Here is a 24,876-nt window from a genome sequence, read left to right on the forward strand (position 1 = left end):
TGGATTTGGGTTTATGGTTCCCAGTCGGTCACGTCAGGGGTGACTGTCAGTGCATCCTGTCTCTTTTTACTCTAAATCCACTATTATTGAGTTGTTTATGGGGTTTTAAGGGGGATTTTTGGAGAACTGCAAGATTTTGCTGTTGAAATGAACTTTTCCCTTTATTTTTAGCTTCTGTTTTTTCTCTTCCTCTCTTTCTGTGTGTAAATAAAACTGGAGTACTGTGTATAGAAGCTGTAAATAGCGATACGGCCCGATCCTTAATCTCAATTTTATCCGAATAAGGTTTTAAGAGTTGAATTTGGACAGGATGGCAGGCAAAAAGAAGCACTTTCACTAAAACAGGGACCCAGTTGGCATCAAGCAGTTTATATGTCCAATTTTTGTACAAGAATCACTTGTGTATATATATGAAGTGGATCTAAAAAGTTAGTCAAAGTTGTCCTAAGACAAGAATGCATTTTGGTTTTAGGACAACTTTGATGAAAGATTTTGATCCACATTACATGTTGACTATTGTGTGTGTGTGTGTGTGTGTGTGTGTGTGTGTGTGTGTGTGTGTTCAAACACTTGAGGACTAATAGCTCACTATATATCTATATATATATATATATATATATAAAAATCAAAAGATTGTAAATCAAAAGATTGTTATTTTTTTAGTTCAGGGTCTGTAAGATTTTTTTAAAGGACTGAATACTTTTATAGGGCAGTGATGCATTGAATTGGTTTGAAGTGAAAGTAAATACAATATATTTGTTAAAAAAGAAAGATTTCTGTTTCAAATTATTTGTGTTTTTTTTTACTTTATAGAATTCTGAAAATATTTTTCCACAGAAAATATTAAGCAGCACAACAGTTTTCGACATTGATAATAATAAATGAAATGTTTCTTGAGCAGTAAAATCAGTATATTAGAATGTTTTCTGAAGGATCATGTGACACTGAGAACTGTAGTAATGATGCTGAAAATTCTGATTTGCATCACAGGAATAAAATACATTTTAAAATATATTCAAATAGAAAACTGTTATTTGAAATTGTAATAATATTTGACAATTTTACTGATTTTACTGTATTTTTAATCAAATAAATCCAGCCTTGGTGAGCAGAAGAGTTTTCCTTCAAAAACAAACAACCCCAAAACTTCTGAATAGTAGCTGTATGTAAACAATTAATCATAATATACAATATACTGTAATTTCAAATACATAAATATATGAGAAAGGAAATTTATTTTGCATTGGTCCGACAGATGGCGCGCTGATCACCCCAAAGAGACAGCGCCAGATAAGGTGCACAATATTCCCGCCCTTCTAATCTAAACACAGATACTGAACATGACTTAATTTTGTCCGTGTTTAGTTGCCATCATCAAACCCTCAAACCCAAAGTTTGAGTGCTTGTTTTGGATGCTCCACTCACGTCTGTGCTCTGAACATGCATTCATGGACGTCGTAACGATACACAAGACCTGAAAAAAAAAAACATACGTTTAAGCGGTCCGTTCCTGCAGCCATTGTAGTTTTGATTAGATTTTTATAGTGTGATTTGACAATTTTGAGATGTTTGGTGTGTAAAAACAAAAACAAAAAACAATAAATAGCATTGGAACCAAGACATCCGTGTTCCAGGCCCACCCAACAGTTTAGAGCAGTTATTTACATGCATGTACGTGGTATTGTACACATACATTAGGTATGCAGAGAATGATTACAGGAAGTGAGTCTAAAGTGCCTTGGGAAGAAGATTCAAAACACTGGCATCTTAAATTCTCTTTCATCTTTCTCTTTCACTTGCTTGGTTTTCTCCGTAACACTGTAGTCTTCTTTTAGGATGTTAATAACGTCTAGTTCACTCACAGTTCATCTGTCATGTGTTTTGCTCTGTGTTCCTGGATTGTGAACATTCCAATGTTATTCGCACACTCCGAGGTAGGATTTCCTATAATCCCACAGTGACATGCATTAATAACACAACCTGTCTCCCCCTGGATAGCTTCAGTCTGATGAACCATGTCAGCTTAAAGAACTCTACTAAAGACAGTTGCTTCACCTAGACTGCAATGGTCATGAGATCCCATCCAGATGTAAGGTTGCATCCCAGTCATTTTACATTGAAAACACTGAACACATTTTTACCGAGAAAAAAAAAGAAATTAAAATAAATGCTCTTCTTTTCAACATTCTATTCATCATAGCATTCTGAAAAAAATCCACAAAAATGAAGCAGCACAACAATCAGTATATTAAAATAATTTCTGAAGGATCATGTGACAGTAAAAATTCAGCTTTTTCATCAAAATCAAATCTTAAAATATATCAACATAAAAATGTAAGTTGTCATATTACAGTTTAGGGCTGCACGATTACTCGAATGTGATATTCATGCGTATCTCATCAGTTAAGCCGGTTCTGTGATTAGTAGTAAATCTCCAGCACGTGCTTTCAGATGGAGCGGCGTTTACTACACAGAGCTGTAGTTCACTGACAAGCTATGCAAAATCATGTTCATAATTGCAGACGATTTTATCACGCGATTATGAAATAGAAGAAATCATTCTGCAATTATGAAAGCTGTTTGCGTAGCTAGACAGTGAACTACGGCTCTGTGTAGTAAATGCCGCTCCATCCGAAAGCATGTGAAAATACATCATTTAATAACGTTTTTACTCCAAACTCACTTCATAAGGGACTTCATCACATCAGTCGAGTGTTTGAAATAAATCCTTCTGTGAGATGATGTGGCTTTTTACACAGAATAAGGCATGCAACATATTTCATAGTGTTCTAAGGAGCGATAAAGGCTGTCGATTAGCATTGCATTATAGATAGATATACTTTATTATAATAAAAATTATAATAGGTAAAAACCTTATATTGTTGTAATCGTGTGTTTATTTATCACTTTGAATTAATGAAAGCAGTTAAATCTTCCGTTTATTCAGCAACCGTTTTAGAGATTTCCTAGGTTTCTTCTGAGAGGTGTATTTGGAGTTTCAGCTCGAGAGCGCCCTCTGACACTCTGACAGCTTCTGACTAATCGCGATTTATCGCCTTTGCAATTTAATTTTGATTAATTGTGCAGCCCTAATACAGTTATTGTGAGCATAGGAAACTTATTTAGAAAAAACAACAATAAAAATGAATGGTGTTGTATATATACCTGTATACATAATGAAATTACATGCTGTTCCATCATCGTCGAGGTATTTTTATTGCATGGAAGTATGCAAATTGTGATGTAACCTGCAATCTCCTCCATCACCACTTTATCTAACAGACATCTCTCTACACAGACAGTATTTAGCGAGCATCTCCATTCTCCTCTTGAAGCCCACCGTTCCCGCCAAATCCAGTTCTCCAATTTCAGCTTCCTCTCAGATCAAACAAATTGGTGCAGTTGACGAGCCGCGTTCCCAGGGATCAGATAAGGTTTCTGCAGCAGGACACACCCTCTGCAGTCTGGCCCAGCCGGGGAGGCGACGAGAAGGCCCGAGAGAGACGGTTTTGGGATTTTTGTGTGGGTCAGACCCTTTGGATTCCCTAGGAGTCAGGTTACCATGAGAGCGCGATGTGAAGCATCTCTCCTGGGAATGATGGGAAGCCACGGAAATCAGCAGGTATTGTACTCGGGTGATGTAAAACCGCAGGTTCTTCTGAGGGTGAACGGAGTCAATATGTCACCACCTCGCTCACGTCCAGTGGCCTCGTTCAGCAGACAGGTGAAGACACCTGTGCTATTACACCTGCCCATATTCCCTGCAGGCCCGGAGATGGCTGTCAGCGACACATGAAAGCAACCCTGCGACACACCCCAACTATGGCCTTCCTGTTCCCAAAATGCCTTCTGGGCACGGATAGGCTTGTTGACTTGTCTGGGATCACGTGGATGATCATGATGATGAAGAGGGAGAAAAGAAAGGAAGAGAGGAAGAGGCACACAAAGGCCAGTCTTTGTTTGATGTTATGAACGCATGCTATCATGTGTTCACATTTGCTCCTGGCTGTCTGTGCGGTGCGTTATTTTACTATTTATCCCAGTTTCTTATATCCAACACTTTCTAATATCCAATCCCACAAAGGAAGCTTTTACCTCCATATCTTCGTTTTTGAAATATGTTTGTCCAGTGCTGGTGAGGACAGGATGTTTATTCTAGTTCTTATCGTGACTTTTTAATGATGCTTAATTGCATGTTTTAACGATCTTTGCGTCGACAAACTGCGCCCTGGCAACCTTGCAGCCACTTCGCATTTTACTCTGTTTATCAGAAGACAGCTAAAGACAGCATGGAGCTGATCGGGGCATTTTACCGCAAAAAGCTGCGGAGGAAGCAGAAAACGAACCTAGGAAGATCGGATGGGGCGCTTTGCAAGGTGCCGTCGGAGGCCAGCGTCAACGGTCTGGCCACGGGATTGATCTCAAAAGTGCTGAGACTGACTGCAAGGTAACTGCTGATCGATTAGTAAGGGAGGATAGCGAGGGACTGATGGGTTGCAGGTCAAGTAATGCTTTAACCAAAATGATACTTGGTTTGAGGAAAGGCTTTGACTACTTGCTTTATGAAACTGCCAAGTTAAAAGAAATTAAAATTCTGTCATGATTAAGTTACCCCAAACCCATAGAGCTTTCTTTCTTGTGTGGATCATAACCCCACTGACATTCATTGAATGGGATTTCATTTTTAACTGCATTAAAAATGCAGTTCTAATTCTAATACTAGTAGTAGTATTTACAGTCACTTTAATAGCAGTGTTTTTTGGTTTATTTTTGGTTTATTTTTGTTTTTTCACACTTTATATTAAGGTCCAATTCTCTGTATTAATTAACTAGCAACTACAACTTGTGCCTCAATAAACTCCTAATTATTGCTTAGTAGTTGCTAAGTTTAGGTAGTGGATAGGATTAGGGATGTGGAATATGGTCATGCAGAATATGTGCTTTATAAACACTAATAAATAACCGATATGCATGCTAATAAGCAACTAGTTAATAATGAAAATTGGTCCCTATACTAAAATGTTATTTAAACTTTTTTTTGTATTATTTACTGTTTATACTGTTATAACATTTCTTCATATTTTATTTTTAGACTTTAGGCTTTAATTTTCAATTTTAGTTCAATTTATAGTAATTTTGTAATGTGTTTCTGTCATTTGTATAATTGTTTTTTATTTTATATATTGCTGTATAGATGTAATTTATTTTTAGTTTTTATTTATTTGGAGTTTATTCATTTTTGTGCTTCATTGTAAACATTTCAGTTCAACAAGTTTTATTATTTTACTTAATTTAATTAATTTTTTATTTTTTTATTTTTTCAATTTATGTTTTATTTTTTATTTTTTTTGTTTTTGGTTATCGATATTTATTATGTTTTTTTGTATTATGACATAAAAATAATCTCTTGTCGATCAGGTCTTAGGTGGTATGGGTCATGAATCTGAATATGATATGATTAATCATTACAGAAACTATTTAAAAAATGCAACATAATTATCCTCCCTAGATAAAATATCTGCGATACTGTGAATCTACGTCTAGATCAGCGTTTCCTGTTTACAGGAGAATTTCCAATCTAACTGTAGTTCGAACTATCATAAGGTGGTCAAAAGTGTTTTCTGTTCTTTGCTCAACATCGATTGCAAATGTTATACTTATGGGAGTCATTATGACAGATCTTGTCCAAACCTAGCCTGGTCAGAAGGTGCGGCCCTTTGGAAGAGGGTGTGTTAAAGCAGAAAGAAAGTCACTTCCATAGCAACATGTCATAAAAGCCAGATGTTTTGCAGATGTAGTGTCAGATCTGTCTCCATAGAGCGGGGTCAAAGTTCAAGGGAGTGGGTTGTTAAGGAAACAATCTATGTGAAGGCTAAGACAATTCATTGTCCTGAGAAATGTGATCAGTCTGAATAATGTAGGTGCAGCTTTGTTGAGGACACTGCAGCTCATCAAACAAAGACTTTTTATCTTTTTTTATTTCAAAGTAATGTATTAAAATAGTACCATTTCTTATTTTGTTAAATATTTTGGTTTATTATTGTGATTATATATATATATATATATATATATATATATATATATATTTAATGAAATTTATATTTAATTTTATAGTCATTTATTCTTTTTACAGAGTAAAAAAACACATTTTAAAAGTTGCATTAAGCCTTTAAAGCATTTGAAATAACAATCACAATTTTTTTCAGAAAAGAAGCAATAAGATTTTTCCCCCAAATGGTGCAGTCCTACTTCCTAAAAAACTTTCCCACCGCTTGCACTACAATACTCATGCCCTAGAGCAGGGGTTATCAAAGTCAGTCTTCATTCAAAGGTCCAAATCTGAATTTTCATCAGTGTCAAAGGTCCAGACCGGAACAACTGGTTATTACAAAACTTTTTTTTAATAAACATACATAACATGCATAGCAAATAAACATAAATTTTTTGAAAAAACAAAGTGCCCTTTACATTCCAAATACATTAATAACAAGTGCAAGAGTGGCAAAACAATTAATTTAAGTGTCAGCAATAGAGGTTGACTGATAAGTGTTTTTCTCTGGCCGATGCCGATATTTAGAAATCAGGGCAGCCGATATATGATGCTGATTTTTTTTGGCCGATATGTGTGGTAGATCTTCTTTTATTTTTTATTTTTTTCTTAGACTCATAATAGAGAGTAGAGTAAATGTTGATTGCAGGGCACAAGATTTGAATAGTAGTAGTAGGCTAATTCATAGTAATAACAGTTCTGAGGCATGCAGTTTGTTTATGTTTACTGACAGACACCAGCGTTTCCCACAGACTTGCAAATGCAAATTCATTCTCTGCCAGTAGGAGAAGCTGTTGGAGTTGGAGAAGTATAGCGGTTTCCCTAGTAACAACTGTTATCAAATAAGCGCTGCGCTCACAAACGCCACTTTATCAGGCATTACAGGAAAGACAAATTCAAATGACATCGAAGCTTTTCTGAAGACTGTTGGTTCTTTTCAAAGATATAAAAACACCTTTTTTTTAAATGTGCAGTGCTCAGTTTATTCCACGAGGTATAAGCCTTTTGGAGAGAATATTTGTGGCGGTCAGTTTTAATATTGTGGCGGGCAATCCACAAATAAATCAATGTATGTGATATACTGGGCACAGCTATAAGTCAAATGGCCATAATCTAAGTGATTATGTGATTAAGTGATTGAAAAAATACTCAAATTAGTGGTGATATGTTGCCTGAGTATGTCAAACATCATACGTTCACTGGATGTCATGATAACAAATGTCGTGAAGGAAAAGTTTAAGTATCTCGATGCTTTCATTTCGGACCATTTTCAAAAAGACATTTAAAAAAAATGATTTACAAGATTAACATGCGTTTATCAAAATAGGAAATATAATTAGTGCCGGATTAAATTCCCCCGGAGTCTGGACTTTGAGAAGCACTGCCATAGAACTTTAATGCTCAATTACAGCCCAGAGTTACAGAATGGTGCAATTCTAGAAGAGCACTAACAGAGGTATGTGCTACATTTGCCCAGTCAGCTGACTGAACATGATCTTTAGTCTCATACTGGCATTGTCTTTCTGGCTAGTGATCTCACTCCATCATTAAAGACCTTAGTAGGTCATTTCAGTCAGCAGACTGGTTGGGCACAAACTGGCATTGTGTGTGTGTGTGTGTGTGTGTGTGTTTGAATGTCTGGAGCAGCAGTAGGTACAAACAGTCTGCTGATCGTTATATGAAAAACATTCATTATGTTCCACGCTGTTTGAAACCAAAAATGTTTTTGTTTTAGACAATGCTGGCATTCTTGCCATGTTTCGAAAACACTTCAGCACTCTGTGCCAAAAAAAAAAGAAAACAGAAATAGAAATCTACATCCAGTTTCCACAGAATTGTATTTCTCATTCTTATGAATTAATATTTATAATATATAAATGTTCAATCTGTCAGTGACTAGATTAGGAAGTATCTGTTTTCTCATGTTTACATAGTGAGATTCTGGTAATAAGGCAGTGCCCCATTCTTCAGGGATGTTTTGATCCTCAGTGGCCTTGACTACACAAGATGGTGCATGCTGTATGTTTACATTAAACTACTTTGACTTCTCACCAAACTATGTTTTTGTATTTTATTTTAGTTTTTTGTGAAAGCATTGCCACTATATTTGTGTTTAACTTTATGCATTTGAGTTGCGTTCTGCAAAAGAAATGGATAGATTTTTATGCGTCTTTAAATCTCTTTTACCCAGACGGAGTGAGCTTGGATCTCGACCTCATTCCTGGCATTCTACGAAGCTGGGCGAGGGCCCTCAGGACTCAGATAGCATGATGCACGTCACCCAGGGTGGTGTGGGAGCCCCCTGGCACCAGAGCTACCACTCCAGGTCAGTGCAACTCAAACACATACACACCTGAAGTCTGATGCCTCTGGTTAAGAGCTAACAAAGTAACACTCTGCCTTTCTTCTATATTTTACAAGGATAGCACATCAGATGCAATCATGACCGAGATATAATAATGAAGATGGCATTTTTTTACAGTTCCCAGCAATGCAACTGAAGGATCAGCCAAGTCAGCTTAGCAACAATCCACTAACAATGAAGACATTTATTCAGTGAGAGAGAATATTGTGTGTCCTTAGTTTAGGTTGCAGCGCCACCAATTTTTCCAATTTTATTGATTAATTTGAAATTTAATATTTTGCTGCAATTTTATTTTTTAGAAATATTGGAATCACGGTTTTGAATAGAAATATTAATATATTACCAAATGTTAAAAGTTTGTACAAGATGTAGTTGTACTTCATCATCTTTTCTGTTTAACGAGTGATTTGTTTAACATTTACATCATGTTGACAACTTCATGTGTGGTGCACTTGGAATAATAAATATACCAATTGGAATAACATGGGTTAATAAAAAAAAGTTACTTGAAACATGTTGTATTCACATTTTCAAGTTAAAAATCGTAAAAATCGAGAATCGGTCAAACATTCAGAAAAAAAAAATCGAGATTTTTTTTTGTTTTTTGTCGTATCACCCAGCCCTACTATTGAAACATGAATGTTATCGAGCATGCCACATACATAAACTAAAATATTTTAAATATGCTCTTGACTGTTTAATTTAAGTGGCATGTAGGTACATATTCATAAACCAATGGCTTGAAAGGTCCATGAACATTAATGTTTCTAGATATGAATGTTATCTCGGTCAGAGGTGGCTCTACTGTCTTCTGTTGATAGTTTTCCTGTTGTGTATGATCATGGACAATTTATTTATTTGCTGCATACTTCCCCCAAACATTCAAAAACCTTGTGCGCTTGTTATCTTAGTCATTATCACTGTATTTAGTGCAGAATGTTCAAGGGCCATCAATGAGGACACTAAAAGAAAAACATTTAGAGTGTTTGAAGGGGACCAGAGAGCATTGACGCACGGTCTAATGAAAAAAAACATTCTTTGGGATGACACTCCCTCAACGACCCTCTGAAGGTTCCTATGGCAATGGTCACCAATAGCGTTCCACTTTTTGAGACCCGGTGGTCATTGTTTGATGGACAGAATTGTGATTGGTTGATCTAGTTCTTAGAGGGGTAACTGCAGAGCTGTTGACAATGGATCAGTGACATCATGTTAATTATGCCAGCAGAAATACCAGCGGCCTGATGCCAGCTTTCAGAGTCCGGCAATCACATAACCATAAAAGGGCAGTCGCCTCAGCAAACCCAGTGCATCATTGCCATGATTCCAACATTTACGTAGCTGATTCCCACAGTCAGTGAGCTTGGTAACAGACCAACGGTGTAGATTTGTCACATTATCATTAGGCCAGGGAAGAGAGAAGAGGAAGTACAAAGAAAGGAATGCAATGCAAATTCACTCCAACTTGATGGATTTTAAAGTGTAATCGACACCAGATATGTTGTAAACAGTCCAGACATCAATAACATCAATTGCATTGTAACAGTTATTCTTATCAGGTGTAATCTAATCTTTGTTCTTTATAGTGAATAATTGAGTTTCAAGGATAGCAAACTTAAATTGTGGCTATGAACTCATTCTTATTTCATTAGTAAATCAATGTCTTTGTTGTCTGTCCAAGTATGTAACAGCTACTAATTTAGCTCAGACCGACAACCAGAACAGCATCTCGATCTGCAGTTATATTATGCCAGTAAAAATTATTGCTCTTATCTTTTTTCCATCCCAGTAAAATAATGAGAATTACTTTTGTATTTAATTGCATGTTATTTTGTGCATTGTCCTATCTCAATATACTAATGGATTTAATAGAATTTTTAGTTAAACTGTTGACCTAAGTTATTTTGGGTCATTGATGTTTTCCGTTTAATCTAATGATCCTAAATAACTTGAAAATACACTTAATACTATATTACTCGTGTGTTTTTTGTTTCTTTCTGCAGTGCCTCAACCACAGACCTATCGGGATTTGAGACAGGATTCCTTAGGAAGAGCCCAGATCAGTACAGTTCCCGGGGCAGCATGGAGAGCCTAGACCACACTCACCCAGCCTACAGCTCCTGCTATCAACTATCATCATCCAAATCCTCCAGTAGCATTGATCATCTGCACAGCAAGCGGGATTCTGCATACAGTTCCTTCTCGACCAGCTCCAGTATCCCAGAGTATCTTGCGGCTGCACCATCGTTTAACAAGGAGAGGTCATATTCCATGGAGAACGTTCCACAGAGAGAAGGGATGCACCAGGCTGATATACGCTACATACGCACGGTGTACGACCCCCAACAGGGTGTGTCTGAAGAGCATGAGATAAGTTCTGCAGCCCTTATGAAATCCAGTGACAGCAGAGCACAATCTAGAAGTGGGAATGTCTCAGGCCAGATCTGTCATCGTGGCAGCAGTAGTAGTGGAAGCAGTGGGAGTAGCGGAAGCACCTCCAGCTCACAACGCCACAGTGTTGGGCCAGTCTGGGATCCAGCGCACAACCGGCACTCCTATGAGAACCTAAAGGGGGCTCCAGCCCCTCCATTACGCAGTGACAGCTATGCAGCATTTCGCAATCATGAGCGCCCCAACTCCTGGTCGAGTCTTGAACATGCTCGGTCGCAGCGGGCACTTCACAAGGGTTCCTGGCATCACTCGAGTGGTTCTGTGGCAACAGGAAAGTCCTCGTTTGGTGCTGAAGGTCAGTTGCACACAGTCATAGAAAAAAGCCCCGAAAGTAGCCCAACCACCAAACCTAAACAGGGTTTTCCTCAGGCTGCGCAACCCGGTCGCCTCATGTTACCCACTAGCATCTACCCTGTTCCACCTCCTGAGCCTCATTTTGCACAAATTCCAACCAGCAACCCAAGCTCTGGAAGTGTATACCCAGCACTGGCCAAGGAGAGCAACCACAGCAATCACTGTGACCACTTGGGTGGACCAGTGAAAGAGGACAGTGACACCATTGAAAACGGATACCAAAGCAATGCTCCTAGCTCAAACCCTGTCCAAACTCTTGTTTCCGCACAACCAAAGCTCTCCGATAGAGTACAAGATGACACTCAAGTCAAACCTGTTTTTTATCGGCCTCATTCGCACCCACAAATGCAGAAAACACATGCACCATATGTACCCCAGGAAAGGAGGGACCCTTACACCCCTGTGCAACCAAGAGGAGAGAAACCAAAGTTCTCTCTTGGTATGGAGGATTACGACAACTACAGGCCACCTCAAGATGAAGAACAAAATAAATGCAAAGAGCAAAGCATCCATCCAGACCCAGTTTACACTGGGAAAGTTTCACAGGCACAAGTTGCTCAAACATACAGAGGAAACTTAATGCAAACTCAAGGAAGTGACCGCATGGTCAAACATTCAAGGCATTACAGTGACTCTAGTGCTCTCCAGGAGAGAGGTCAAGACCTGGATCACCCCCTGACCAGACTGGAAAATGCACTTGCTGAGGTTCAACGATGCGCCAGTCCTGAGAGTACAACTAGCCAATCCAGTTTCCAAAGTGAGCGTAGCATGTCCGTGCTGGAGAAAGTAAATCGTTTTGAGAAACAGCAAGTCAAACCTCGCAGTCATAGCAGCCTCTCCCACCATGGTTCTACGAATCATCCAAGCCAAACGCCACGACCTTCCAGTGCCAAGAGCTCCTTCTCTGGTGTAGACGATGTGCACAACATGTTGGAGAGAAGCAACAGCTCGGTTCCTCATGGGAGAACTCAAAGTACTTTTAGCATGGCAAGTTATGATGGTCACATGGATGTGCATCAAGATTTCCTAACAAGACGTGGGAGTAGTGATCACGTCCAACATCGACAGCAACAACAGCCTGTTGTTGCCCATAAGACCTGTCTTCAAAGAAGTAAGAGCACCTTTCAGCTTGGTGAGGGGAATGGAAAAGACATCCATGGGAAAGGTGACATTCATGACATCTTGGGCACCATCCAAGACACATCTTTTAACAGAGCATATAGAGACAGCATTAAAGATGTCCAGTCTATTGTTCTGAGGTCAACTTCCTTCAGAAGACGTGACCTTAGTGGTAATCCTCCACCAGTGCCAGTTAAACAAATGTCTCTAGAACGAAAAGGACCCAGTACAAGTCCAAAACCAGCAACAACATCCCCACACACTCCAAAGGAACGTCATGTTGTTCCTGTTGAAGCACCAAACAGAGCCTCTCCTCCTGACCTCCCCAGTGTCCCAGCTGTTGGACCCCCAGTTATGCGGATCTGTGGACGCAAACGATTCACAATGGAGCAAAAGAAGCGATCGTATTCTGAGCCTGAAAACATGCATGAAGTTGGAGTGTTGACTCAGGAAACCAATCAGGCTGACAGGAAGGTTCAACAGCAGTTTCTGGCAAGTGAGACGAGTGTGGCGAACAGACGCAGGATTTTCGAGCAGGTGGCGATTCGTAAAACTGACCCCAGATTTTTCTCCTCCAAGCCTGATTTGAAGCAAGTGCAACAAGATGCACTTGTTGAGTATATGGAGCGCAAAACAGGTAGAAGAGTAGACGGACGTCCAAACCGCCCACATAGCGCTTATCTACAATCCGCTTCTTCCTCTTCTGCTGACTCGCGAAGCCTCATCTCCACCCCAAGTATGAGCTCTTTGCAAGAGCCAGCATGTGATGGCCTCACTGGTGGTACACGTAAATCCTCCACCCTTCCAGCTGGAATGCAAAGCTCCTTTTACCCCCTTAGAGGAAGCCAAAACCACACACGGCCTGAGGTTTTTGGCCAGCAGTCAGAAGGCACAAATCCTGAATTTCACAAATCAGGCCCAGTCCTGACTAGACCTACCCTTCCGCAGCACTTGGAAGCCACTTTTGAGAGAGTTACCTCTGCCAGAAGCTCAGGGAGGTCAGCTTCAGCTGAGGATTTGCTGGACCGTAGTGAAGAACATCCCATTTCTCAGCACTTTCGATCCAAGTCATCTCCTGTGGAGAACTTTAGTCAGGTAACACTTATTTATTAGCTGGGTGAACTTGACTGTGTCATTGGTTAGATCACTGAAGTGACGTGACTTCATACCACACAATTAAACAATAATGTTCATGGCAAAAAGAGTAAATTTGCTTATTTTAACCCTCTTATTGGATAGTTACAGCTGATTACTCACTCAGAGTTTCCTTAGCTAGAAAGCTAATGAAAAACCCTCAGAACTGTAGAGAATCAGCAGTCACAAGCAAACTATAAAATGTTTCATTTGCATCATTTGCTCACATTTATATCATTACAAACTTGTATGACTTATTATTTCTTCTGTGGAATGCAAATGAGGATATTTTGAAGAATGTTGTCCATACAATAAGAGTCAATGGGGTCCAACTGGACCTTGTTTTTGACGCCAAAACTTGGACTCATTGTATGGACAAAAACAGTCTTCAAAATATCTTCTTTTTTTATCTTCCACAGAAGAAGTATTTTTGGGGCAACAGTCAAGCTGGTGGTCAGTGATAATCAGTGCATACGTTTTCAGCCAATTATTGCACTTGGTGGTCTGTCTGTTATAGGGCAAAAGAACAGTCCCTTTCCTATAGATGGGTAGATAATTATTTTTGTACCCACTCCTGGTGCTCCACAGGAAGAGGCCAGTGCTCCTCACTTCCTGTTTGGTGCCACAGAGCCTAGGTTTTAGTCTGAGATCTGACAGATGTGCAACAGATAACTGCACTCCTTCTGTGCCAGAGGGGAGGAGTTGGAGATAATGGACAACCCGTCATGGTTTTGGGTTTGAAATATTTGGAATGGTTAAGAAAACCATTTATCTAGGAGAATAATTATCCTTTATGTAAACGATAATGGTTCTGGTATGATGATAATTGTGTACAGTAGACACACAACTATCCTGTGAAATCCCAGACTATTCCAGCAAAGCAAAATTGGAAATGGTTCAAGCAGGAGATAAAATACCAGCATCATGACATTGCTACTTGCTGATATTGTGGCTTAACATAAACCCAAACATTCTGGCCATGAAAAAAGATCAAAATCAAGCACACCATTCATGTCACAGTCTTTGCATCTGTTCACAGTTCATGCTAATTGAATACGACATAGTTCAGCTATGAGGATGTTGTCATGCTGTGTCTATTTTTATTAACTGATCTTAGTTTATCAGTAGTCATGGCATGCGCTTGAGTTTAAAATTTACATTAAAGTACCAACGTTCTCTACACTTGAGGTAACCATGAAATAATGATTAACTTCCTGTCCCTGGTGTATGAAACTTCACTATTTTCACCTCTACTAGAAAGTGCTACAACGTCACCTGCTCATATAAAATATTATTTGTTCTTTTGTTCTCTTTTTTTTTGTCTAGGACTTCTTAGCCAGTCAGTTGTTGAGAGTTTCCTCCAAGGAATCCTTTGAAAACAGGTTTGTGTATACATTAAAAAACATTCACTTCTCGTGTCTTACAAATAAAGTCCCATATACAACATGTGTAGATATTATTTTGCACAGAATTCACATACTAAAACAATTATACATATAAACATTTTTTTCATTGGATGAGCTATATTTGCATTCTGTAGGCTTTAAATTAAGACAAATTTGCATGAGTAACATTTTTGTTTCTCAAGAATTATGCACCCCTTTAAAGAGCAAGAATTTCTTTGCAAGTTCAAAACTATTTGAAACAGAGTTTTATGGAAATATTTACCCATAAAAGGTCTTAAATTAAGGACCAACCCTTAGTCGGGCAGTGGCAGTCACAGAGTCCCGCTGCAGCTATTTTTGAGTTTGTTTTGAGCCATGCACGAATTCCCACCAGAAGGATAAATGATTTGCATTTCATTTACTTTAAAATGACAGGTATTGGAAACCTGACAAGCACAACATAATGATGGTACTTTCTCATTTTATATGCATGTTTTAAAGGCACAATATATAAGGTTTTCATAGTCAGATATCCAAAAACGACTTGCACAGTGTGGTGTATTTCATGCGTTTGTGTATTTAAGTTATCCCAAAAGTTCCCAAGGATTTGTAAATCCAGAGAAATTCCAATTTTAAATAATGACTGGTCCCTGGTCATTGTACCCTTTTAATGACGTAATATCCACACCATCCTCAGTTTTTGCTTGTAGAAACTATGGCAACACACACAGCAGACACAAATGCTGCTGTACAGTTAATTACGGCTGTCGCGAATAAAGTGAAAATGAAATGAAAAGTGTTGACCGCAGCATTAAATTTAAATCTGCTCAATGTTGTGCCATTATTTTTTACATGTTTTTACAGTTGCGCATTTTAACCAATCGTAGACGAGTCTGGTGAGCTTATCAATGCAATAGCCAATCAGAGGCATTCAGATGAGTTTTTGTAAAAGTGTATAGACAGCTTTACTGATTATAAGGGGAGTTTTTTGAGAGTGCTTAAACTCGCGTTAGACTGAAGTCAGTCATAGTGTTCTTTGACAATGTAAATGTTCTTTGCTCACATTCTCTTGTATAATTTATCCGCTGTTTGAATAACTGTAGAAAGTACAGGTAATAAAAAAAATAAATTCATTACCTCATCCGGGAACATCCTCTTTCATAGGGTCATCAAGCTTCGCCTTTGTTATTGTTTTGAAAACGCGACTTCTAGTGGCGAAAACTTACATATTGTGCCTTTTAATAGGGTGTTGGCGAACATGGGACACAAACTGCCATCAAGTTCAGCACGTATGGAGAGGAGTTACCAGCTGAACCAGGGTCCTGTCCAGCAAAACGCACCTGTGTTGAGGCGTGAGTGTGAGTGAGATTCATTAGGGGCGTAGTGGGGAGAGTGGTTCTTGTGTTGTGGCTGCGTCTGTGGGACTGCCTTGCCCTTTCACCTCTCCAAGCACTGCTCCCAGCCTCAACTGGCATAATGGAGACAGACTGTATCAGCCCAACCTGGACTCTATTGCATTTCCCGAAACTGGCCCACATAGTCAGAAGAGTCCACTGGGAATGCTGCGGCAAAACTCCAGCGACACCAGCACTTCTGAAGACACCCTGAAGGACTTCCCGTGTCCGGTGGCCACGCCATCACCTCCACACCCAGAGGTCACGGGGTCACAACTTAATTCAAGGCCGCAAATCCTTCCCAAGAGCCCAGTTTCCCCAACAAAGCCACTTCTCTCTCATCAGATCTCATATTCTAACCTTGTAGATGTTCAGAGTATAGCTGTGTCTCAAGATGATGATGAAGTGTTTTTTGTGCCTCCACCATCACCACCGCCTGCACCACTGCCCATCAGAGAGACAGAGATTATGGAGGACTTCCCGCCACCTCCACCCCCAGTCGAGGAGAACGTGGAAGTGTCTTTACAGCATCCGGGACCATTACAGCCCATCAGGTAGAGACACTTCTTGTTGGTTTTGAAATTTTGAGGGATTAAGGGCTTGAACATGATTTTATGTGTCAATCGTATCCTTCGTGAATTTTTTAATGTAGGTGAGGGTTTGGCTTATGATTTGTCTGATAGGAATGTTGTTCCAAGAACGACAAACAAACATGTCAATCACATTCATCAAGCTAAAATGTTACAGTACAGTCACATTTAAAGGAATGTTCTGGGTTCAGTACAAGTTAAACTCAGTCTGCAGCATTTGTGACAGTGTTGAATACCACAAAAAACAATTGCAATTCGTCCTTTGTTTTCTTTCTTTAAAAAAAAAAAAAGCAAAAATCAAGGCTATGGTGAGGCGACCCATATGACAAAAAAAAAAAAAAAAAAAAAAAAATATATATATAATATATATATATATATATGGAAAGATGTATTTTTATATGAACAGTATAAAAGTGTATTTTTCTGAAAAAATTTGCAGACATAATGTAAAATATATTTACACAAATTAATATAGATTTTTGCTACGTAGTATTTATTTTAGGCCATTTTTAATATATTTTCAATCTACATATATTTATATAAATATTATATTGTATGAACTAATTTATTTATTTAAAAAAAAAAAAAACATTTTGCATTTACCCAAAAAGTAGGCCATTTTAAGTTTGGAAATGTTTTTTCCTGACTCTTGAAGTACATTTTGTAATTGGCATTTGAAGGTTCAAACTAAATATTTTTCCTATTTGAAAAATATATTTCCTTGAATTGTGCTGCTTACATGTATTTCTAAATATAAAATGGAGGTTTTCTGCTTTTGGAGCAGAATTTAAAAACAGAAATATGAAGCTTTTCAAATGGTTTAAACTGTTTTTCAGTTGTGTTAGGTTAGTTTGCTTTTTTATTTCACTGTAAAATCACTTTAAAACATGTATTGTGCATGTCTTGTGACTGCACTGTTGAAACAATTTATAAATTGGCTCCATTTACTTTCTTTTTAAATGCCTGATTTAACCCAGTGTTTTATGTTTTTCAAAAGGAAAGGAATGAATTGGTGGTAATGCCGTCGATTGTACTGAACCCCAAATATCCTTCAACCTCATTACTGTAACATGATTTTCTGTCATTTCACATTACAGCAACCGTGAGAGCCTGACTGACGCAACAGCCCATCCAGAGCCTGAGCGACCATCAAACGACCGCACGACTCCATCGGTGAGCCCCGGCAACACCGGCGCTGCCTCTCAACCCCAGTCTGAGATACTGGGACCAGACTACCATCTGCTGTCCAGACGAGAGCGGACACAAGCCGAGCTGCTCGTGGAGACTTTAGCCCGAGAGCTGGTGAGCCACGACAAATCCCTCACCTCGCTCCTGGACACCTGGGCGGGTAAAACCACCCTGGATCTGATGGAGGACATCTTCCCATCACACAGCAGCCGTCTGAGTGACAGGTGAGTGTTGAACAGATGGTGAAGGTAAAGCACAGGAACCATGTATATAGTGTTACCCAATAATCAGGTGGATTTCATGCTCACAGGACCAATAAACACAAGAGCTCTTTGTTTAAAGCTGATTATATTAGTGCTCACAGGTCACGGCCTAATTTTATTATGAAAATCCTGTTGTAAAGATAATGACACACTTCTGTATGTTTCCTGTATTTAGTGCATAATTCACTCACTGAAAAAAGCGAGTGTGGCGGTACTGTGGTACAGGATTGGTTTTGGGTGATAATATTATGGTGCTTTGATGTGTATGATTAACTCAATGATTACTTTTCTCATTTAGCATATTATTTACATGGTACACAAGGTACTGAATGACTAAAATGGGATTTTTAATGGCTGCTAATGATATCTACAAACCAAGATGCAGTGTTTTTACTCTTAGCTAAAACTAAAACTATTAAGAATTGTTTTCCAGTAATTTAAATGAAGGAGAATAAAATAGAAAAGAAATATTAGATGAAATACTTCAACTTAAAAAAAATATATAAATTATAATCATTGCCTTGGCAACTAAGTGTAAAGAACAAGTACCAAAATTACTAAATCTAAAACTCAAAAAAAAAAAAAAAAAAAAAAAAAAAAAGTTATATAAATCCTAATAAAAATGGTAAAAGATCAAAATTTAACAATAACAATAATAATGAAAACAATAAAAATATAAAAAAGGAATTCTTTTATTTTATACTTTTATGAACTTATCATTTAGCATTAATAAATGGTATAATTGTATATAAATAATACTAAAAATACTATAATAACACTAAGATGGCTGATATGTACTGAAGGAAATTGCAAAAATGAAATTAATAATAAAAGCTAAAATGGTCTAATAGCCCTAAATCTGTGTTACATAAAATATATTCAAAAGTAGGTGTTTATATCTTTTGAGGAGATTATTGGTAGATTTATTATCATATGGTTATTTATCACATAAGCCAATAAATCGGCCTGGCTGATATAAATTGTTATATCTTTACTCCAAGTAAAGAATATCCTGCTCTTACATTAAAAAAAAAAAAAAAAAAAAAAAAAAAAAAAAGCTTCAATGTAATAAGATATCCATGTGCTCATATAAAACAAATACACTGATCTAATTTGAAAGTGTTTGAAGAAAACATGAAATATATTCATTGAAAACAGGATTTACAGCTTTATATCCAACACAAACATACCAACGGCATGCTTGGAAAGATATCAAACACATGGGAACTCACAGATAAAACAGATTTATATCCAGAAAACGGATGATCTTGATTAGTTTTGTCAGATTTTTTCACAGTAGGTCTCTCACACTCTCCGCATGTAAAACTTTACTTTACTACTTTACTACTTTACTCTCTAGTCTATAATAAATGGCGACGCGCTGATCAGCACAGAACTACACTGACATCTAGTGGCCGATCATGAAATACACACATTTCACCATCTACCTGCTGAATGGAGAAACTTGTCACACGCTCAGATACTAGACACAGTTTTGCAGACATGCTCATAAAATATACTGTTTAATAACAATATTCAATTTTCTTTCTTAAATAAACATTTTAGTCAAATGCATTAGGATTATGCATGCATTAATAATTAACAAAACAGTGAAAAGTATGGTACTGCCATGTATTTATTTCTTTTTTTGGACATAATACCATAAAAAAAAAACAGCTTTTTGCACATATACTTGGATAATAGCTTTTTTTTTACATTTATGAAATTGGCATTTTGCTTTTTGTCCAAAATCAAATGCATTTTCTTAAACTGGTTTATGCATTTATGTACTGCATGTACTGTTGTAACAGCACAGTAAATTGTTTTAAAACAATTTGCGGCGTGTGTTTGTTCTGTTGAGTCGCTGAACTAAACGTGTAATTACGTGTGCTCTGTTTGACACGGGGAATGTGGATTTTAGCCATTCTCTGTCCCACTATCTGACTAAATAGGGCATTCAGGAGTAAAACTCTTTGTTTGGTGTGTTTGACCTCCATTAGGGCTCAAGATGGTCCAGATACTCCCTCTCAGACTGCTCCAAGAAAAATGGAAACCAACCTGGATGATGAAGAAGATTACGTGAATCAGAAAAAGGTCAGATACACATTTATAAATGAACAGATAAAAAGTGAATAGGAATAATAATAAAAAAGTGAACATAACTGCAACCTATTAATGTATGAATATTTCATACATGCATTTTATATATTTATGTATGTTTCAGCATCTAAAAATAATATTAAAACATATCAAAAATATATTTGAATTATATACAAATATTTTTATAGAAAGATTTGAAATATTTTAACATCTTATAATAACTAGGAAATATATTTTGATAGGTTTAGTTATTTATATTTGTAATTTATAAATATTTATAATTTTTCATACATATTTTTATGTAATTATTATTTCAACATTTAATTATTTCATTATGATTTAAATTATTTGTAATGTCTAAAAATAACTAAGAAATATAAGTAACTAAAACCTATCAAAAATATAATTATATTTGTACAATTTTTATACATGGATTTGGTATGTTTATGCAAACGCTTTAACATCTAATAATTAATAAATATAAGCACTCACCAAATATAAGCAACCTACCAAAATATATTTATTTTGTAATGCATAAATATTTTTAATATTTGTTTATATTTATTCATAATATTTTTATGTACATTTTATGTTCCTTTATGTAAAAATATGTTTTATCATCTAATAATAACTAAGAAATATAACTAAAAGCTATCAAAAATATATTTATATTATAATTTATAAATACTTTTTTGTTTCTAATATTTGTATATTAATGTAAATATGTTTTAACATTAAAAATGAACTAGATAATATAAGTAACTAAAATCAATCAAAAATATATTAATACTGTAATATATAAAAAAAATTATACATATATTTTTGATTTATGTAAACATGTTTAAACATTAGTTTTTGGCCACTTCTGTACATTCTTGAGTTATATTTTAAGATACATTTGAATTTTATTTATTTGCTTGCTTGCTGTGTGGTAACAATGACAGGGGGAGCTGTTGCAGGCGCTGCAGGTGAGCATGCGGTCGCTGCAGGAGGAGAGAGAAGGGCTCTCGGAGCAGCAGAAGCGCTTCATGGCTCTGGGCGAGAGCATGGAGGCTTTAGTTCAGCAGCGCTGCAAATCCAACGAGAAAGAGAAGTACCGCATGTTCGTCGGAGACCTGGAGAAGATCGTCAACCTGCTGCTGTCACTGAGCGCTCGACTCGCCCGCGTGGAAAACGCTCTCAGCACGCTGGACGACGACGACGACGACGCTGCGGAGGAGAGGGTGAGGAGCGTCGCAGGAAATAAACAGAAACTGATTTCTCCACTGATATTGATTTAGAATATTAATCTAAATTTCTTGCACCAAAATCTGTTTAATTAAATCAGTTTTATTAATATAATTTTCATTCATCGTTCTTAAATTTAGAAATAGGGTTATTATAGTTAACTAATATTAAAATCATAAAAATATTACCTAAAATAAATTAATATTTGTAAATTATAAATATTTTAAAGATTTTATACATACATTATTAAATATTTATTCACATAAATATGTTTTATAAAAAGTAACTAGTAAATATAAGTAACTAAAACTAATCAAAAATATTTATGTTCATAATTTATAAATATTTGTTATTTCTTTATTCAAATATTTTATATATTGATTTATGTAAAAAATGTTTTAACATCTATTTTTAGCCATTTTTGTACATTCTGAAATATATTATAATATATATATATATATATATATATATATGAAACTATAAACTATAAATAAAATCATTTGAGCTAGTTGCTAAAACAACATTTCTCATTTTAATTTTGCACAATTTAATGACTTTAATTATATATATATATATAATTTTACAAAAAAAACAAAAAACACAACAAAATGACTAAACCTTTGACTAAAATAAAATGAAAAGGGAAAATATGTCAAAAAATATAGTATATTAATTATTCTACAAAATAAATTAATGTAAAACATTTGTGAATTGTAAATATATAAAACATTATAATTATAGTACAATAATGTTTAGAACTAAATGGGACATTTTTGCTACTGTAACTTTAAGACTGTTTGAGATGGACAGTAATGAAAAAGAATTATTGATCATTTTTTATGCAAATATGGTGTTTACATACAAGTCTTAAAGGTACAGCAAAAACCAAAGCAAAAATGTCTTGCTGCCGTCGATCCGTTATATTTAGTGCTGTCACATCCTAGTGGTGTTACTAATGACCTGCATTACAGGTTTACAAAACAATTTGCGCTGAAATGTGGTGCACAAAACTTCAGACCGATATGATCAGGCATGTCAGAAATCATCAAACGTTTCTAAAGAACAATGAAATTGTGATTATCTGCTTTAATACGCCAGTAAACAAACAAGGATCTGGATTGTCATGTAATCAGTCTGACACATCAGTCTCTACTGCCCTGCAGAGCCACTTTTACCCATCCTGCTTTAAATAAACATGTTCAAAACAACCATTAGAGATCGTTTTAGAAGATTACAGCATCATAAACACTTTGCCTGTGGGAGACGCCAACATCTCGCACATGAACACACACTGTGCTTTATTACTGGGATAGTTATGAAGGTCGATTTAATGCATCCTTGCTGAATAAAAGAATTCATTTCTGATATGTTTGTGTGTGTCTACAGGAATCGCTGCAGCTGAAGAGGAAGCAGTTGTGCAGTCAACAGGAAGACGCTCGCGAGCTGAAGGAAAACCTGGACCGGCGCGAGCGAGTGGTTCTGGACATTCTGGCGGGTTACCTGAGCGGCCCGCAGCTGCGCGACTATCAGCGTTACATCCGCATCAAACCTGCCCTTCTGATTCGCCAGCGCCACCTGGACGAGCTCATACGGCAGGGGGAGGAGCAAGTGCAGAGACTGGAGGAGACCCTCCCCCCTGAGTCCCGCCCACAGAACACTGACTCCGCCCCCCAAACGCCACATTGTTCAAACTCCACCCACTTGCCACGTCCCACAACTGTGACCTCACTCTGACTCCGCCCATCATAGAATGACATCACTTACAGCTGAGGACGAATCAGAATCAACGCAATGCACACTGACAAGTGCCTTAAATGAAGGAGACTATTTCTGACTTTTTAAAGTACGGAAGACCATAACTGTGGTTTATCTACACTAAACAATTTCACAGTGCATTTACACTACATACTTTCGTGTATAGCACAACACTGAAGCACAATGCTAATACAAAGGCACAAAATGCCTCGTTGTGATTGGCCGAAACACAAATAATTTCCAGCCCTGAGCACTTTGGAACACTTGAACCACTATGACGTCACAAAGACAAGAAACTGTTAAACACGCGAACACTTTCGGTCTATTTGAAATTCCTGTTGTCGATAAAAGCGACGGCTGATTATTTATGGTTTTACGTGGTTTAGAAACTATTTCGTACTCTGTACGTTGCTGTACATACTCAATCCCCTCGTGATTTTAAAATGTAGATGGTTAAAGCAGAATAGATACTGTATTTTTGTAAGCAAATGACTAGCGAGGGTGTTTTTGGGCGGCTTTAACAGGTGCTATTATATCTAAATCAGCAAAAATAATGATGGTTCATCAGCACTTGAACACAATATCAGTACTTGGTTTTGATAGTGATTAGGATGCGACAATTCCGTTAAAACTGAATATTATTCACAACTCGGCTGCATGCAGGGTGTTTTCTTCTTCTTGGTTTGATCACAATGCACATGCCCAAACTATTTTGCCAGTATATTTTATTTTATTTGAATTTGTGGCTGTATTTTATTTGGAGAACATCTTTATTTACGAAATATCTAACCCCTGCACATCTGTATGAAAAGGCCGCAATAGCAGCAAACTGTTGATGCTCGTATTAGAAGCATTTATATCGGACTGTTCTTGTATAAGAGGCAGAATTGCTGTTGTGAACCGTTACACATGCAATTGTTTTTTTGGTTTTCTGATGGGGCTAATCTGAAGAAGCAGTTCAGCCATGCTTTACACTGTTTAAAAGCAAAAAGAGCACAATTGGAAGGCAAAATAAATCTATTTTTTAAATACAACCTTGTTGTTTTGCTGTTGCATTCTTTGCAGTGTTGTAAATTCTAAACGATAATGCTTAAGTGACACTTAGCATATTAGTATACTAATAACTTTGTTTTAATTAAACATTCACTCATATTTCAGCAGTTTTATGCCTAACAAAAATAAATGAATCCCCCACACTGCTATAGCTTGTAAATCATATTTTAATGCAACGTTTTTGTCATGCAACCTTCATCAGGCATTGTTTTCACTTAACTGACTCTGGATGTCAATAGTATATTTACAGAACCTATGTGTATTTTATTTGTGCTTTTTAAACTTAACTCCTTGGGTATAATAATTCATGCATGTATGTATACATTCCTTTTTAGAAGCAGAATTACCTATATTTATGTTGAATGATTGGTGCACTTATGTCATTGCTCAAAAACTACGCTAAACATCTGAAATATTCACCTCGTGTGCAAACCAAAAGTTACGCCACA

General features: G+C 36.9%; 1 protein-coding gene across 1 annotated transcript in view; it reads left to right on the forward strand.

The window, feature by feature from the left end:
- The window catches only part of LOC109045895 (protein Shroom3-like), a 53,047-nt gene extending 28,639 nt beyond the window's left edge, over window positions 1-24,408 (forward strand). The window contains exons 4-12 of the mRNA XM_042748255.1: window positions 8,241-8,375; window positions 10,418-13,433; window positions 14,799-14,854; window positions 16,103-16,219; window positions 16,251-16,805; window positions 17,939-18,253; window positions 20,293-20,386; window positions 21,337-21,615; window positions 23,006-24,408. Coding sequence (XP_042604189.1) covers window positions 8,241-8,375; window positions 10,418-13,433; window positions 14,799-14,854; window positions 16,103-16,219; window positions 16,251-16,805; window positions 17,939-18,253; window positions 20,293-20,386; window positions 21,337-21,615; window positions 23,006-23,353 — 4,915 coding nt within the window. The 3' untranslated portion in view covers window positions 23,354-24,408. The remainder of the gene's footprint in view (window positions 1-8,240; window positions 8,376-10,417; window positions 13,434-14,798; window positions 14,855-16,102; window positions 16,220-16,250; window positions 16,806-17,938; window positions 18,254-20,292; window positions 20,387-21,336; window positions 21,616-23,005) is intronic.
- The last annotated feature ends 468 nt before the right edge of the window (window positions 24,409-24,876 follow it).

Source organism: Cyprinus carpio, chromosome B21 (genome assembly GCF_018340385.1).
Source record: "Cyprinus carpio isolate SPL01 chromosome B21, ASM1834038v1, whole genome shotgun sequence".
Taxonomy (NCBI): domain Eukaryota; kingdom Metazoa; phylum Chordata; class Actinopteri; order Cypriniformes; family Cyprinidae; genus Cyprinus; species Cyprinus carpio.